The sequence below is a fragment of the Panthera tigris genome, chromosome E1 (genome assembly GCF_018350195.1).
Source record: "Panthera tigris isolate Pti1 chromosome E1, P.tigris_Pti1_mat1.1, whole genome shotgun sequence".
Taxonomy (NCBI): Eukaryota; Metazoa; Chordata; class Mammalia; order Carnivora; family Felidae; genus Panthera; species Panthera tigris.
Window position 1 is genome coordinate 34,794,004 of NC_056673.1, and position 17,502 is coordinate 34,811,505.

At 60.1% G+C, this 17,502-nt stretch overlaps 1 protein-coding gene across 10 annotated transcripts in view; it reads right to left on the reverse strand.

The window, feature by feature from the left end:
• CACNA1G (calcium voltage-gated channel subunit alpha1 G) overlaps positions 1-17,502 on the reverse strand; it is a 61,464-nt gene that overhangs the window by 7,244 nt on the left and 36,718 nt on the right. For 4 of the 10 annotated variants that reach the window (XM_042966379.1, XM_042966375.1, XM_042966374.1 and 1 more), the window contains 16 exons: positions 16,908-17,008; positions 16,595-16,718; positions 14,885-14,953; positions 14,550-14,734; positions 13,508-13,634; positions 11,852-11,977; positions 11,134-11,223; positions 10,393-10,585; positions 8,434-8,487; positions 3,284-3,435; positions 2,443-2,552; positions 1,572-1,705; positions 1,219-1,289; positions 1,013-1,091; positions 797-918; positions 249-587 (listed from right to left, as the gene is read on the reverse strand). In XM_042966379.1, the coding sequence (XP_042822313.1) occupies positions 249-587; positions 797-918; positions 1,013-1,091; positions 1,219-1,289; positions 1,572-1,705; positions 2,443-2,552; positions 3,284-3,435; positions 8,434-8,487; positions 10,393-10,585; positions 11,134-11,223; positions 11,852-11,977; positions 13,508-13,634; positions 14,550-14,734; positions 14,885-14,953; positions 16,595-16,718; positions 16,908-17,008 (2,076 nt within the window). Of the gene's footprint in view, positions 1-248; positions 588-796; positions 919-1,012; positions 1,092-1,218; positions 1,290-1,571; positions 1,706-2,442; positions 2,553-3,283; positions 3,436-8,433; positions 8,488-10,371; positions 10,586-11,133; positions 11,224-11,851; positions 11,978-13,507; positions 13,635-14,549; positions 14,735-14,884; positions 14,954-16,594; positions 16,719-16,907; positions 17,009-17,502 lie in introns of all 10 variants that reach the window. The other 6 variants (XM_042966377.1, XM_042966372.1, XM_042966370.1 and 3 more) reach the window with 2 other exon arrangements.

A 17,502-nucleotide genomic window follows, 5' to 3' on the forward strand; every position in this document is an offset into this window, starting at 1 on the left:
AAGGGGAGGCCGGCTGGGCCGGAGGCACAGGGTGTGCCGGGGGCTTGCCGGGGTGGCCCCTAGGCTGCGAGCGCACGCAGACCGTCTGGGGGCGGGCGAGGGACCGCTCATCCCTCAGCATCCAAGCAGGAGGGGCAAAAGGACACAGGCGGGGCCCCGGGGTCTGCCACGCTGCCTGCCCGCTCCCTGCGCACCACCCACCCGGACCCACCCCACACCCCTCTCAGCAGGGGTGGCTGCTGGCTCACCGTGGGGTGCTCCAAGGAGAAGCGCGAGGCCGCGCCGGCGGCGTGGGCTGCAGCACCGGGCTTGGGGCTGTCGGGGCCCTCCACCCCGGGCCAGAGGAAGGGGCTGCCCAGAGGCGAGCGGGGCTGCGGGCTAAGCGTCTTCATCTCCAACTCCAGCTCGGCCTCCAGCTCGGCCTCCTCCTTGGCCTCCTTGTTGCTTTCCTCCAGGTGCTTCATCAGCACGGCGATCACCACGTTGACCAGCACGAACTGGGCCGTCAGCACAAAGGACACGAAGTAGATGGGGGAGATGACCGTGTTGTAGCAGGTGGACTCCTGGTCACAGTCCCGGAGGGTGTCCTGGGGGCAGAGAAAGCATTACACACTGTCCTGGGGAGAGGGAGTCCCGGAATGTTTCCGCCTGACGGACAGAAGGTCACATGCTTTCATTCGGGGTCAAGGATTCATCCTGCCGGGGAATCTGGGCTCCAGGTGTGGGACCGTGTCTCTGGGGCCAGGGCCAGCCGGGGGCTTGGCGGGGAGGGGACACGGCTGTGGTGCGCCCTCACCTTCATAATGCCATTCCAATTGTCACCTGTGGAGACTCGGAAGAGGGTCAGGAAGGCCATGCCAAAGTTCCGAAAAGTGGCATGCCGGCCCAGGCCCTCGCAGGGGTGCGTCTCGTCACACTCTGGAGGAGGAGGGAAGGAGAGAGAGGCCTGAGTTAGTGCAGCAGCCCCGGGGCCTCCAGCCCTGACTCCTCTGCCCTCCCCACCCCGACTCACCCAGGTCTCCAAAGAGCTCCACACCCAGAGCTGCAAAGATGAAAAACAACAACATGAAGAGAAGTCCCAGGTTCCCCACCTGGAAAAGAGGAAAAGAAATGGGAGAGGTGCCACTGGATCTCCCAGCCAGCTTCCCTGAGCTCCCTTTGGAAAGCACCCCCTTCGCCCCGAGGGGACCCCTCCCACCCACCCCCACCTCCAGCTACCTGGGGCAGGGCCTGCATGACCGTATCCAGCAGTGCCCGCATGCCCACGGCCATCTTCAGCAGCTTCAGCACTGCAGAACAGGACAAAGTTGTGAGCGGGCCCCGCTGGGTCCCAGGCCACACAGCTGGTGGAGCCAGGGCCACGGTGGGGGCTGGGGTTGGTGGGATGGCCAGCCAGGCCGCCAGGGCCCTACCTCGGCCCAGCCCCCCCGGCCCTCCCCTTTGTCAAAGGCTGGGAGAGAGACCCATGGGAACACACACACACACGTACAAAGTCCCTGGCCGGCCACAGAGCCGACCCCTGCTATCTCCCCCTGGGTAGGCGCGAGACGGGCAAGAAGGCGGGCACCGACCTCGGGCAATGCGTAGCACCCTCATGATGCGGATGATGGTGGGGTTGATGGGCAGCGAGGCATTGACCTCGATCTCCTCCAGCGTGATGCCCATGATGGACAGCAGCACGATGGCCAGATCCAGCTGGTTCCACCTGGAAAGCCCAGGACACAGCTCCTTGAGTGGGAAGGAGCCGGGGGCACCGCGGAGGAGGGGGCAGTCAAAGTAACACAAGTGACTGCAGAAAGGAGGGTGGAGGTCAGCCAGTCCCGCCTCCCCATCCTGCAGAGAAGCCATGGCTTGACCCTGGTCACACAGCCCGTCGGTGGCACCGGTGGGGCCAAGACTTTAGCTCGAGGACCTCTACTTTCCATGTGTATTCATTCTTTTTTTTTTTTTTTTTAATTTGGCACTTATATGCTGTTTACTAGGTGCCAAGCACTGTTTTAAGGGCTTTACAAAAAAAACTCTTAATCTTCATAGCTCTGTGATACGGACAGTGTTATTATCGCTCATTTTACAGATGAAGAAATTGAGACACAGAGAAGTTAAGTCACTTACCCCAAGTCACCAGCTTCTAAGTGGGAGAGCCAGGATCCGAATCCGGTCCAGGCAGTCTGGCTCCAGGCTCTGTGCTCTTAAGCCCCAGTTTGGGCCACATGGACTTCCAGCTGCCAATGGCCCCCAGGCCCTGTCTTGTCAAATTCCTTCCCTTCCCTCCCATCTCCCAGGCTCTGGACGGCCCCCCCTTCCCCCTCGCCATCAGCCCTGGGTGGGTCCTAGCGTGGAGGCTGAACCTCAGGAGTCCAGAAAGGTTTTCAGGCATTTCCCTGGGAGACATGCCCTTTCCCCACTCCCCCCCACCCCCACCCCCCCACCCCTCTCTGTTACCTGTCCTGGAAGAACCGACGGAAGCCAAAGGCCACGAGTTTGAAGACCGACTCTAACACAAAGATGATGGTGAAGATGTAGTTGCAGATCTTCAGGGCCTCGTCCAGGATCTGGCAGGGATGGGTGGGGGGGTGTCTATGCAGGGTCTCCTAAGGCCCAGGGGTGGTGCCTGCCCCTCCCCCTCCATCACACTCCAGGATCTGGGAGACAGGTGAGTCTGAGGGGGCCGCTGGCCACCACACCGGGACAGAAGAGGGTCCTCATTCACATGCATCAGGCAAACTTTGAGCTAAAGGATCTCTCTCCTTGAGGGATGGTGAAGAGACCACATGAGAACGAGCTGGAGGCCACAGAAGGCTAGAACCCGGAAAGGGCCTGGTGCATTACTAATTCGACATCCCCATTTTACAGATGGGGAAACTGAGGCCTGGAGGACAGCTGACGGTGGCTGATTCGAGGAGTGGCAGGATCATTGGTGAGTTTAGAGCTGGACATTCACCAGAATCCAGAATCTAAACTCCAGAAGGGCAGACACTGGCCTTCACTGGTCTGTCTTCTTTACCCTCAAAGGGTAAAGAAGGAAGCACGTGGCAGGCACTCAATAAATATTTTGCCGGGGAAAGAAATCAGGTCCTCTACTTCCCAGCTGCGTGACCTTGGTGTAGTCGACTAACCTCTCTGAGCCTCAGTGTCCTCATCTGTGAAACCAAGACGATACCCACTTCCAGGGGCCACTGCAAGGTGTACAAGAGGGCGCCCAGCACTTGCCCAAGGTCCCCTGGCACGGGCTGGGGTAGCCTCAGCCTGCAGTCCCACGGCTGGAGGCAGGACTCACTCCTACCTGGGGCTGCTGGTAGTGCTCCATGGCCATGGTGACCACATTCAGCCCGATGACACCCGTGATGAAGAGATCCAGATAATGGCTGGTGCACAAGTGGTGAACGAGGAGCCGGAAGCGAGAGTAGTCTGAATAGTAGGGTTTGCACTGGGCCTCTGGTGGGGCGGGGGGTGGGGGGGGGAGAGCAGAGCAGCCGTCGGGCCCCTGCTCGCTGCGCCCCCTCCACCCAAGTCCCTCACAGCCGCCAGCCTCTAATGCCAGAGCTGAAACATTCCAGTATCATCCGCATCCTCGCCCTCCACACACCGCCTTCCTCGGGGCGGGGGCGGGGGGGAGCTCTCTCGCGTCTGCCCTCCAAGCGTCTGTTCTACTGGCCACAGTTGGGTGCAGAAGGGGTCAGGACATGCAGAGCTCCCCGCCCACATTAGACACCAGGTGAGCCCCCTCCCCAAGGCAGCCTCCCAAATCCGCCGGCCCCTCGCAACGCCCTTGACTTGGCGTTCCGTAGCAAGGCCAGATCGGTAAGACGAAACACAACCGGTCTTATCAGGCTCAGAGGAAGCTCCATCAGCAGAGAGGCAAAGGCCCTTGCTCTCAAGCTCAGCCCCCCGAGGGGGAGCAGAGCAGATTACACAGAGCTGGGATTTGGAGATAACACCGGAGATTGGAAATTGGACATCCTCTTGGCCGGCCGCGCTGACCCGCCCTGAGGGCCTCCAGAGGGGCAGGGGCCTGGGCCTCCGGTGCCCTCACGGGGGGTGCGGGGCAGAGGGAGGCCACGGGGCTCTGCTCTTCCCCCAGACTCACGTGGGAGGGCTCCACCTGAAGGACTCACCCAGTTTCTAACGAGGCAATGCCCTGCTCTCGAGTGGCAGGCTAGCATCAGGCTCCAGGCTGGGCTGGAAGCACTGTCTGAGATCTGTCAGAGGCATATTTCTCTTGTAATTAGCGAACCACTTAGTTATAAAATCATGGTGCCAGAAGGTTGGCCTGCTAAGCAGGCGGAATGAATCTGGGGGCAGAAGATGGCAGGGGGCCCCCTCCTCCAGGTGCTGAGGAAAGGCCAGGCCAAGTTGGGGATAGATGTCATCTGGAGGCGGTTGACAGATCGGTCTCCCAGGCAGCCACAGAGAAAGAAGAGGCTCCCCGTGGGGAGGCTTGGGGCAGCCTCAGGTCCCAGACAGCCCTTCCCCCTCAGAACGTCTAGGGCAGAAGCCAGCCAGCGAGGGCTGCAGCCTCTGAGGCCGGTGCCAGGGGTGGCTGGCTCAGGGGCAGCAGGAAGCTTTGGGTCCGGGCCAGCTCAGTTATAAGTGTCCTTCCCCATGCAGAGGACTATTTCACAGAGAGGGAAACTGAGTCAGGGGGTGGCCTGGGGGGTGGCCAGGGGGTGGCCTCCCACCCAAGGCCGAAGGAAGAAGAGTGCCCAAGAGCTGCACGTTCGGCCTCGCCTGACGCCACTCTCCAGCATCGGCCTCGATGTGTGGATAACCAAGAGGCCGGAAGTCCCGAATGTTCTGGCACACCACAGCGTGGGTTATGCCATCATCTCGTTTTCGGAGATGGGCCGGCCAACTGTGGCTTTGTTAGCTCAGGTGGCCCTCCTGATCCCCAGGACGGGGTGGGGGTGGAGAAGCTCAGGACAAGGGACAACATGAGGCCACGGGTCATCCACACTGCGATTGTGGAGGGTGGACCCGGCGAGCCGGGCGTCTTCCTTCCTTCAGTACCCACAAGAACCAGAGGGCGCTAATCGCCCTGCGTTGCCTTAGCAGCTGGAACACTGTCTCTGCATTAATCTCCATAAGTGCCGAGAGCACCCGATCCCATTATGCTAAAATATGAATGGAGAATTAACTAAAATGTTTGAATACAATTAGGTTAGAAAAAGCAGCTCCTTATTAGCCCCATTATTAGCTAAGATAATGCAGAGGAGAGATGGGGAGAGTCTCCCTCTCCCCTGTCCCCCTAGCCTGACTAGGTAGCAGCCCCAAACTGAAGGGGGCTGCTGTCACCACCTCTGCCTTCTGGCCTTGCTCTGGCTGTCTGAGGGCAGGTGGGCTGGGACTAGCTTGGGACCCTCCTCCCCGCAGCCCATAGGAAAGGTGGGGACAAGGCTGAGGCCGGGCATCTGCTCGTAGCGACAGGTGCCAGGCCCTTGAGGTCTGCGGCTCGAGCCCCAGTCCCAACCCCAGACCAGCAGATGCCGAGGCTGCCAGAAATCCCCCTTCAGAGCACAGGTCCAAAGAGTCCCAGGGCCAATCTGATCAGCATGTCCTTGGTCAAACTCTTTGTTTTACAGAGGGAGAGAATGAGGTCCGGCACAAGTGGGTTGTCCACACATGGTGAGGCCGTGACGGAGCCAGGATCCGAACTCCCAGCCCCAATCCCTCGCCAGCTGCCTGGTGGGTTTAGACCTCGCAGAGTTTGCCCGAAGGCTCTCGCTGTTAGGCTTTGGATGATACCACCCCCTGCCTGAGCTCAGAGAAGTAGAGACCTCCTGGAAGAGCCCTGGGCAGGTCTGGTGCTCCAAGAGCTCCGGCCATAGCCCCTCTCCCTGCCCCCCACCAGTACGAGCTGCCTTAGGCGGAGAAAATGGCAGAGCTGGGCAGTAGGAGGAGGGCACCTCCAGGACTGCCCAGCCCCCAGCCGAGGGCAAGAGCCAGGAGAGGAGCAGGGACAGCACGGCTGTGAGTGAGGGCAGCAGGCGCAGGTAGTTAGTAGAGCCCGAGGCACAGCCAGGGCAGAGGGTTTGCAAGGAAGAGTGACGGGGAGTAGGCGGAAGGCAGGGGTTCCTCCCAGGGACACAGGCCCCCTAGGGCAGAGGCCACACCTTCAGCTGCTGTGGCCAGGCCTGATCACTGGGTCCCAGCGGAAGGAGAGAGGGTGAGTGGACACAGGTGCCACAGGTGGCTGAGGGGAGCGGTCACCTGATCAGCCGGTGGCCCCAGTCCCTCCCTTCGCCTGGAAGCTGGGCTGGACCCAGGTGCCCGGTCAGGCCCATTCCCCTGATGATCGAGGACGCTTCCCTTCTGCCTTTCCCTGGGGTCTGGGAGCAGCACAGAGCGAGAGTGGCGCTGGCCGGGAGGTGTGGTGCATGGGGGTTTGATTCCAGCTGCCCCAGACTAGGGGCATCACACAGTTGGCTAGACCAAGCACCGTCCCCTGGCAACTGATTGAAAATGCGGACGTTCAGGTCCTGCCCCAGACCACTCCATGAGAATTTCTAGGGCAGTGCTCAAGCATCTGTGTTTTAGTACGTTCTCCAGGTGATTCTTACACGCACGGAAGTTTGAAAAGCTCTACCAGCGACCACACAGAACACCAGGTTTGGGAAAGAGGGATGGGGGGTGATCTGAGCCCCTATTAAGGGTCTCTGAGTCTTCATTACCAGCTGGAAAGGTAAGACACGCTATTGTCATCAGGGTATATGCCTGTAGGTGCCAACGGGTACATGGCGGAATGTGACTGGAATGGGGGTGCAGCATGAAGGTAACAAAGGTATCAGGCATCAAATGGGTGTGTTGGGAGGAGCTCTGGGCCCAAGAGGGTCTGAGCGTGTTAATTCCTGGTGGAGAAGACTCTGTGGGCCAGCCCCAGGCCAGGACAGTGTTGGGGTAAATGTGTATGTGTGGACACTTCGGCCTGCAGGCCAGGTGACCCCGTAAGGGAAAACCTGTAGGGTACTTCCTCCCGCCCTCCCTCACCCCTAACACATCAGGAATTCGCAGTACAGCCTGACACAGAGACATGGGACCCAGGCAAATAGTTACGAATTGGCAAGAGCCTCCTGAGCGCCCAGACAGAGGGTCTCTCAATGACAAATACCATAGCTTGGCATCATGGGGACAGGAGACATCAACCCTCAAGGATGGCCTCCCAAAACAAAGCTCAGGGGGTCCCTGAGCCCCCACAGATCAGGTAGCCCAGCACCCAGAGGGCAGCGTCTGCCGGGGTCTGGCTTCTGGGGGAGCACAGAATAGTGGAGAAAGTCCCAGCCCAGCGGTTCCCAGCCTGAAGTCTCAAGTCCTCTGCAGCCTGAGAAGGCAGCCACATGGGGGTCCTTAACGTTCTTTTCAATATTTCTAAAAGCGTAAAAGAAATCATACATAGGCCTGTGTTAAGGCCCCATGGACTAATTTGATGGCAAAATGGTCTTTCTTTGCTACCGTTGAGTGTGAAACCCTCTGCAGCTCAGAAGCTCTGGTTAGCAATTAGATGTGCCTCTGATTAGTAAAAACAGCGAAAAAAAGTCATTACTGAAGGTGCTTGTAACTTCAAAGACAGTCTCTTAAAATGTGGGATCTGCTGGAGGACGTGATGAGGGGTGCCCTTGAGGACGAACAGGTTGGGAACCACCTGGGGAAGACATCAGAGGGTGTGACAAGGCCCCGCGGCCTGTCACAGGGTCTCCGAGCCTCTGACCCTCTGTCGAGGGCCCGTGTTGGGGGAGGCAGCGGCCAGAGGACCAGGGGAGGGCGAGCAGGACCAAAGCCATCCCGGCGGGGGCAGGTGGGGGGGGGGGCACGGCTCTCAAAGACAAAGACCCAATTCACTCCCAAATCTTTGGCTTTTAGGGGCGAGAAGCTTGTGGCCAACTCGGGCCTCAGATTCCCCATCCTGCTGTTCGTAGGGATGACGTGGCCACCGCGATTACTTGACTCTTAATGAGTCTGTTCAATTATTCATCGTTACATTTTTAAAACAAATCCTTTCCCTCTCTGCTCCTCTCATCCTGCTTTGCTTGGATCAAAGTCTTCCCTTCAGACAAAAGGAGACGGGCGAGATTTGCAGCTCTAATAATCGAACGGTGTGACAGGGAGGAGGAGCGGGAGCGGGACCGGGCAGCAGGGGGCTGGGCGACTCGGCCCTTGGAAGCCTTGCGGGAGAAGGAGGGTCCGCCACGAGGGGTCAGAGGAAGGGGCGTGCAAGGCCCTCAGCCCCCGGCCGGTGTAGCACAGGCCTATAGGATGACGCAGAGCCCGGCGGCGCCCCGGGGACCCTCACTCCCTCGCCCCAAGAGGATGGAATCAATGAGCCACGGAGGGGGGGGAAGCAAAGAGGACATCCCAGCACGCATGAGGCGGGCCTGGGGGCAGGTACGGCCTGACTGCCCCCGGGCCTCACCCTGGAACCCACAACCCCAGACGCAGTACCTGGCGCCGCGCTGGAGGAGCTGCCGGAAGCATTTACATCGTCCAGCATTAGATCTAAAAGAACGAAACACGACATTGGTCACTGGCCGGACCAGCTGGGCTGGGCAGGGCCCCCTAGAAGCAGCTCGCTCCCCCTTGGCTCCAACCCTCACTCCGCCTATGAATGGGGTGTGCTGAGCATGGCTGGCTGGTCCTGAGTGTCCAGCCTCAAGCTCCGGGCCCAGGGCACTTGAGGAAGATGAGCAATCGGGCCAGCCCATAGGGGTCACAGGGGCAGAGGGCCGAAGGCACGGCGAGGGGCAGGCAGTCGGTCATCAGAACAGACGTCCACTCCTACCCGTGCCTCGGCCTCAGCACCACCTGAGATAGCTACAGACCCCAGAAGGGGAGCCAGCTGGTCAGGCAGGACCACAAGTGCCTCCTGCCAAAAGAATTCCATGTGCAGATGCCCTGCCGAGAAGGCAGACTGCAAGGAGGGGTGGGGCCGATGGAGCAGGGGTGGGAGCGTGGCTGCTGGGGGTGGTGTGCCAGCTCAGCCTCAGGCATCCACACGGAGAGCCCAGCGGGGGCCCTACCCCAGAGCTGAGCGAGGGGCCTGGGGCACGGGCGTTGAGGACGTGGGACGTGGAGAACCGTACCACCCACCGCTGCCCGGAGGCCAGTATCTCCTCGCCTCCGGTCCTGAGCAGCCCCCACCTCCCCTCGCACAGGGAGCTTTGGCTCTGTCCCTCCCCTGCCCGCCCCCCCCACCCACACCCCCTCCCCTCGCTCCAGGTGTCCCCCCCAGGTAGCAGGAGATATAGCCACGGGGAGAGTGGAGGGGGGGTGGCACCACAGCCCCTAACCCATTTGGTAGTACTCACATTTCAACAAACCAAAGGGAAAGCTCAGAGCACTGCACACATCTTACTGGCGTAAGGAAGGCGGTGTGTGAAAGGAAGGGTGCAGAGAAGGGAACCCCGCAGACCAAACAGAGACAGACACACAAAGGCTTAGAGAAACCCACACAGAAAGACACTCAGCGAGACGTGGGCAGTGACTGAGAGAGAGAGTCACAGAGATTACTGAGTACCAGACAGACGGACAGGAACCCTGCAGACAGGGAGACAGGTGCAGACACACCTGGAGAAACAAAGGGGCTCCCGCGCCCGTTACTTCTCTGGAATCCTTCCCGGAATCTGTGTCTTTCCCCTTAGTCTTGGCCCACCCCTGGCGTAAGAGCATGAGGAGGGATCGGATGGGGGCCTCCCCCAGCCCAAGCCAAGAGATCACAGGTGAGGGGGCTGAGGGGTCGAAGGCTTAGAGTCCCTATAACTTCAGACCTTCCCTGAGCCAGGAGAGATTTTTCACGCCCCACCCCCGCCCCAGGCTTGGCCCAAAAAAAAAAAAAAAAAAAAAAAAGACAGCCAGGAAGCCAGGGACTTTTGTTGGAGATGAGGAGAGAGTGGGTCTGGGGTTCTCTCATGCTGCTTGCGCATTTGTAGTTTCTGCCGAGGCCTTGCTCAGCAGCTACAGACACTAGGCAGGCACAGGGTCAAGGTGCTCGCTCCCCAACCTTGGAGCAGACCCATCTGGCACCTGGGCCAATCCCTGGGTCTCTGGGCGAGCGACAAAGTAGGGTGATCCTTATCCTGCAAGGCTCCCCTGAGGGACGAGCTGGCAGAGGTCATGCATCAGCTTCGACCTGGCATCTCGTCTGAGGAGTACGATGCTGAGACCTGGGGAGCCCCCCAGGGTGGGGGGTTGCTCCCCTCCCCCACGGGGCCGAATTGGTCTGCTTCATGCGTGCTCTAAAGGCTGACATGCTCTTGAGGGGAAGGAGGTGAGGAGGGGGCGGTGGGAGCATCTTCTCCCTGCCCCCAGCCCCAGCCCCTGGTCCCCTGCAGTCACAAGGCCAAGGTCAAGCACGACTCAGAGAGATGTGGAAAGACTACCGACCAGCCATCTGCTTCTCCTTACTCCTTCTCTTTTTCTCCAGTCTCCGCAGACGCTTCTCCTCCCGCCGCCGGGCCTCCTCCTCCTCCTGGTGCTGCCGACACTTGTGGAAATTCTCCACCACCACGCCCACAAACATGTTCAGGACAAAGAAGGCCACAATGAGCAGGAACGAGATGAAGTATAGCAGCATCCAGGGGTTGTGGTTCATGATGGGCTGGTGGGGATCAGGAAGGACAGGTGGAGGCATCAGGCAGGGATACGTCAGACCTGACTGTCTCAGGTGCCACCCCACAGCCCGGGTTCCTTAAGACAGGGTCTGCAAACTTGGTTAGCTACAGGGCCCCAGCAGGTGCTGGGTGAATGGGAGGGGTGGGGACTGTGGCAAAGTGGAGAGTAGATGTTCTACCCCAAAGAGGCACCGGCTGCTCGGTTCCAGGTTAACTCCTGCCCTGAGGCAGTGCAAGCCCTATGTTCCCAGATCTCCAGACTTCTGAGCAGGCCCAACTCTGGATTTTCACATGAAATCCACCAATTTTTAAATGTTTGCTACTAATTCAAAGAAGTGTAAACATGTTGCAATCCAATACAACACGCCCAGATATGGCCCTCAGGCTACTGGTCAAAGCCTCAGCTAATGGGGTGATGCCTCTTTGATGGAATTTGCCAATCAGCCTTGCCCTCTTTCTGTCCCGTGCCTGCATCCCATCATGCCTTGTTGAGTGACCCGAGCCCAAAGATGGATCCTGCCCACCTCAGCCCTACCTGTTGGTCCACACCCACGGCATCCAGCCCGTCGTACATGATGTCCACCCAGCCATCTTTGGAGGCCAGCACGAACAGGGACATCAGGGCCTTGGGGCGGGGCGGGGGGGCGGGGAGGAGAAACCACGTGAAACCTAAGATGTATGGCTAAACCACCCACCACCTGTCCCCAAAGCACCTCATGGCAGCAGCTCAGGGGACCCTAGCCTTTCAGAGGTCAGGCCTAATCACACTCTGGGCCCTAGAAGAGCTCTCTGTCCCGGGGCTCCATGGCTGGTATGAAGCCAAAGAAGCCATGGAAGACGATCAAGCCCTCTGACCTCAGCCAGGAGGAGCCAGAGACACCAGAGCCCTGGAAAATCCAGAGAGCAAAACCAGGCTGGGTCTGGGAAACAAACCAGCAAGAGGGAGTGAGCCATTTTATTTTCGACATTTCTCCATTTTTCCAAATATGGAGTAAGCAAAGGCAGTATCTCGAGAATATAGATGTGGCCGGTCCCATGCTCAGCAAATCCACACATCATTTCATCGCACCCTTAACGACAAACCCCCGAAGAAATACCATTATGTCCCATTAGCCAGTTAATGAAGCTGAGGCCCTGGCAAGTCAGTTGCCCTGTGTGCATCACTACGCATGCGCCCGTGTCCCCTCCAGACTCCTGCTACTACCCCTGCCCCCACCCCCACCCCCACGCCCACCCCGGAGCACGGAGCTCACCTGGCCGAGGTTGTCAAAGTTGTACTTGTGCCGGACCCACCGGTAACTGGCCTCAGCACAGTCCGATTTGTTGGTGATGTTCCTGGTGTCCTCGCCCTGGCACACGAAGAACTTCCCTTTGAAGAGCTGGGCACAAACATCCCCAGAGACAGAGCGAAGTGAGCTGTGGCCATGGGAACTCACCAGCCCTTCCTCCCCCACACAAGCCCCGGGGCCAAAGAGCTCTGGGCACACCCTGAGTGAGGACAGGGTGCTCAACCAAGTCAGGGAGACACTGACAGAAGCCTCCCCCGCAGGCGCCCCTTCCTCTGGGCTCCTGGGAGCAGAGGCCCTAGAGGAGAAAAGGTCATCGGGGCAGGTGCTGAGGAAGGCTGGCAGGAGGGGAATAGTTATTTATTTTCTACAAAGGATGAAGCCAGGGGTTTTCCAAGAGGGGTCCGTGGACCAGCAAACAGCAGCAGCTGGGAACACGCTAGGAATGCAGATTCTCAGGCCCACCCCAGACCCGCTGAACCAGATACTCTGGGGGAGGGGGCCTGGTTTAATGGTGGGGGCAGGCTAGGTATTATAGACTCCACTTTACAGATGAGGAACACTGAGGCTCAGAGGAGTAAATTCACTCACTAAGGTTGAATGTAGGTGGCAGAAAGGGGGCTTGAACGCAGGTATTTCTGACTGGAAAGCTCACCCTCACTCCAGAACACATCTGGCTATGACTGTGGGTGGGCAAGGGATGGGAGGGTCAGGAGGACCAGGGGGTCTGGGCAAGCCACTCAGGATGGACCTACATCCACTGGAAAAGCCCAGGACCGGGCTCACGAGGGTTGCCTCTGCTCACCCAGGCCGGCTGGAAGCGAGGGAAGGGGAAGGGGCACCACACAGCTTTGGTGAGTGTACCCCAGCCCGGTCCCTGGGGCTAGAGAATTCTAGGAAACCGGGAACAGCCCTCTCCCCGGGGCAAAGAGGACACTCCAGGAAGCCAAAGGACAGGAATGGGGGGTGGGGGGCGGTAGCCACCCAGGAGTTCCCCTGCTTGCCCCGACAGCCAGCTGTCTACCCTAAAGCTGAAACAGCTGGAGCCAGGGGGTTCTGGAAGACTGGGGTGGAGGCAAAGCCAGTTTCCTCCCTGGGCCGGAGGCCAAGTTTCCCCCAGCAGCCCCCACTTCCTGCCTCGTCTGGGGTCTGCACCCTCCTGCCTGCCAGCTCACCGCTGCTAACCTGGCCCAGCTGTCTGGGCCCTGGATCCCCAGGCCTGGCCTGCGGCCCACTCGGCTCAAGCAGGGAAGGAGGGGAGGGGATCCCGGAGCAGACTGGGCCAGGACAGCGTCTGCGCTCCAGAGTGCGGCGTGTGAGGGGGGCAGGGGGGGGCGGCAAGGGCAGTGCTCCAGCTACCACAGGTCAGCAGCCTCTCTGAGGCCCTCATCCCTTTGGGAACCTCTTCTAGGCTCCTAGTTTTCTGCAAAAACGCCCAGGAGGCAAAGGGGCCTGAGGCCTAGGGCCTCGAGGGAAGTGTCCCTGTTTTTTCCTTTCTGGAATAAAGATGGCAGCTGCAGCTCGAGTCTCAGCTGCTTGGAGTCTCAGATTCGGAGTCTTCCTCCAAGAGGAAGGCCACTCCTCAGGTTCCCACTGACACCTGGCCCCCAGACCCCCACAAACCTGCACCCCCAGGATGCCAAAGATGATGAAGAAGGCACAACAGATGACCACGATGTTGCCAATGGGCTTCAGCGAGGACATCAGCGTTTCCACTACCAGCTTCAGCCCCTGGGCCCGGCTAATGACCCTGGGGAGGGGGGGGGGGTGGGAATAAGACGGGTTCCCTCAGCTCCGACGCTCCCTTGTCCCTTGCCCTGCTGCTCCCCCACCCCCACCCCCCATCTGGGCTCACGGGTCCCCCATCTTGGACTCTGGCTTCCTGGGCAGTTCTCTTTTCACAAGATCCCCGCCATGGGGACTCCCACCTCTAATGTCTCAAAACAGGATGCAGACACCCCCACCTCCCCCATCTTCCCTTCCACTCCCAGATCTCCAAGCATCACCTGATGGGGCTGGGAGGGGACTCAACCCAAGGGAGGTGTTACCCAGGGATGCAGTGTGTCGTGGGGACAGGGAGGTTGACTTGCCGGGATCATGGAGGGTGCACGCAAGGAGGGGAAGGGGGTGGGAGGTGGATTATCACAGCCAGGGAGGCATCACTAGTCTGTCAGTGCGGTCCGCGTCCATGGAAAGTTCTGACAGCGGGGTGGAGGGTGATTGAGGGAGGGTTTCCTGAGGAAGCAGATTCCCTGCTAGAGGCGTTACCTGCTGGGTGGTCCCTGAGAGGCGTGTGAAGGTGTGTGAAGGTGGGGGGAAGGAGTCTGTTACCTCACCGGGGAGGATGGTCATCCCTGATGTTACCACCCCAGGCACAGCTCCAGCTGAAGGATACGAGGGCCCTGCCTGTGGCCTCTTATATTGTGCCCAGCACAAGGTCAGGGGCATGGTAGCCCTGAGCAGTATGTCACGTGGGGAGTATGTCATGTGGAGGGGGCGTGCCCAAGGGGGGGGTGCGGAAACTCCTGGGGCCATGGTTTGAGCCCAGTGGTGACACGGTTCCCCGTGGGGGGTCAGAGGCAGGAAGCAGGGGCACGTGGGGCTCTCGCTCCATCAGGGAGTTGTTGGAGGCGTCCCTGAGGAGGACGCACGGCCGGGGGCTCACCTGAGTGGGCGCAGGGTCCGCAGCAGCCTCAGCACCCTCAACATGCCCAGGATCTTGGTGCCGCTGTCGGAGACCATGGATACCAGGATGTCGATGATGGAGATGAGCACCAGTAGCCCGTCGAGAACGTTCCAGCTGCTACGCAGGTACGCCTGCTCCCCGAAGCACCAGCCCAGCGCTACCACCTGGGGACGCCCGCTGCATCACTGTGGCCGCCGCCTCCCTGCGGTCCCCAGGCCTGCCCTCTGATTGTGGTCAATCTCTCCAATCCCCTCCCACCACCAACCCGGCCCTGAAAACCAGACAGCCCCGGAGCAACACCGACCCCCCATCACCTTCACGGTCATCTCTGCCAGAAAGACTGCGGTAAAGATGTAATTGGAGAGGGTCAGGAAGATGCGTTCCTGCAAGAGACAGCAGGCGGGTGTTGCCCACTAGGACCTCCTTTCGTGAGCCAGGGCTGCTCTGCACACAGAAGCCAGGAACTGCCTCCGACGTTTGATTCAGGACAATGACTCCCACCTTCCCCAACAAGGCAGACAATCTCCTCTTCCCAGAATCCTCCTCCCTCTCTCTGTCTCTCTGTCTCTGTCTCTGTCTCTCTCTCTCTCACACATACACACACAGAGCCAGTGCCAGGCCCCCTGACTCTCAGCTCTGGACAGTCTCACCCCTGCCCTGGAACAGCACTGCCTCCCACCCCCGCCCCCCGAATGGCCTGGAAGGGGAAACGTTCCCCCAACAATTCTCATCTGAGCCCCATATCTCAGGCCTATCCTGATTCCCTTCTTAAAACTGGAGCAGGGTTTACCTTGATCTCTGACCCCCCTCATCCTACTCTCCGCCCTTCTGCCTGCACTTGTTTTCCTGCTGTGTGGCCCAGAAATGGAGCCACAGGGCAAGCGAGGCTGTACATCCCTGAAGGCGACCCATGTCCCCTGATATCTATAGGCTGAGTCCCTCCCTGGGTGGCCGAGAGAGGGCTGGAGAGGCCTGGAGAGGCAGCGCGCAGACCATGAGAGTCAGGGAGAGCAAGAAACAGAGAAAGGGAAAGAGAGAAGCGGGGAAGGGGGGCAGGAACTGAGGGGAAGATGTGGTGACAATGACAGAGGGCCCTGCAGCGAGACCTTGGGCAGAAGGCCGACCAGGGGCCTATGTGACCAGCTGCCCTCGCTCCACCCTGCACGAGCCCCAGGGGTGGGGATCTCCTCACCCACCTATTTCAGGCCTGCCCTCCATTCAAAAGGGTCTCTCCCTCCCCACCCGGGCCTGGCTGGAGCCCACCCTAATGAAAAACAAAGCACAGCAACACCGAAATCTGAACAGCAGTGTGGGAGGCGGTGGGGAGGGGTGGGGGGGCCACTCCAAGCAAGTGCGGCAAGATGTCATGAGGGGCCACCGTTGTCTGGGGCGGGGACTATGATGCCCGGGTAGGGGGAGACAGCCGCCAGAACAACTTGCACCCATTCTGAAGAGGTCAGGCCCCTGGGAGCAGGTCCAGATACGCAGGCCTCTGGCCCTTCTTCTCCTTCGGAGCGGGCCTAGCAGGTTCACAGCCAAGCAGAAGTGACCAATGTCCTCCCTGAAAACCTACGTGTTTGTGATCTGGCCGGACCCAGAGGAGCAAAGGGCAGCTCCCTCTCCCCTACTCTGCACTGCCCAGGGGGGAGGCTGGGCAGGACGTCTCCCCCAGCAGCGCACAGGTCGTGGGCAAAACCGAGCCCCTTTGCAGGAAGCAGGGGCAGCAAGACACTCAGCCCCGCCGGGGCCAGTCTGCTGCTCCCATCACGCTGACACTCGCCGACTCACACCCAGCTGGGCCCCACAAGTGCCTGGCTCATGAGAACGTGCTGTCTGCAAATAGCCAGGATGCAACGGGGCTCACTTTTCACCCAGGTAAGGAGCAGGGCCCCACTCCCCGAGCTGGGCTGGTGCATCACAGGAGGGAAATGGAGGCAGAGGCAGGAGAAGGACACAGGAGGCAAGCCTGGGTACCAGTTGCAAGGGAAGCCTACAGCCACCAAGTTTAGTCTTTGGTGACTCACAGCGCTGTGGGGGTCGATCTTGGGACGCTCCATGGCGATGGTGATGCAGTTGAGGAAGATGATGACAAGGACCACATGGTCGAACATCTTGTGGGTGATGATCCGGTGACAGAAGAGGCGGAACCTGTTCGGAGACGAGCAAAGGCTGGGCAGGAGGCAGGCCGGGCAGCGGGGCGCGGCCTTGCCTCCTCGGGGCCCTCCCAGCCCGAGGCCCCTCTCTCACGTGCCCTCAGGCCAGGACACTTCTAGCGTCCCCCAGGGTGGTGTCGCGGGATAGTTCCCCAGGAGGAGAGGTCAGGTATCCCCTGCTCACCTTGACTGAGGAGAGAAGACATAGGCGGACCAGGAGTCTCGCTCCCGGCAGCAGGCGGGCAGCCGGGCTCGGATCCACACTCTCATCCGCTCCCCTCTGCTCTGTAGAAGGACCACAGGACTGGTGTGCGGGGCCGGGACCCTCAAGTTCCTCACACCCTACCCCTTGTCTGCAGCAACATGGCCTCCACTCCCTGCCCAGCCCTTCACACTGGGCCCAGTCCTCAGCCCCGCTTCTCTTCCTTTATTCCTCAGACCCCCAGTCTCCCTCTAAGCCCCCTCTGGTCCCCTGAGCATGCCTCGCTCCGTGCATCTCCTGTCTCCTCCCCGGCACGCCCCCCTCCCCCCAGGCTCTCTGCGCTTATGTCTCTGCCTCCAGCCTCCAGCCCAGCCCCGAAGGCCCTCCCTGCTTCCCTCCCCGCTGGGCTTGGGAGCTGCATCAATTATCAAACATTGTACCCATCACAGCTGTCTGTTCAAAGACACACCTGGCGGGAGGAGACCCTGGCCCCTTCTCCTCACGCGCTAACCCTGAGGTCCTAGATCCACGTGCCCATCCCCCAGGGTTAGAGGTGGTGGTGGTGTGGAGGCCGGGG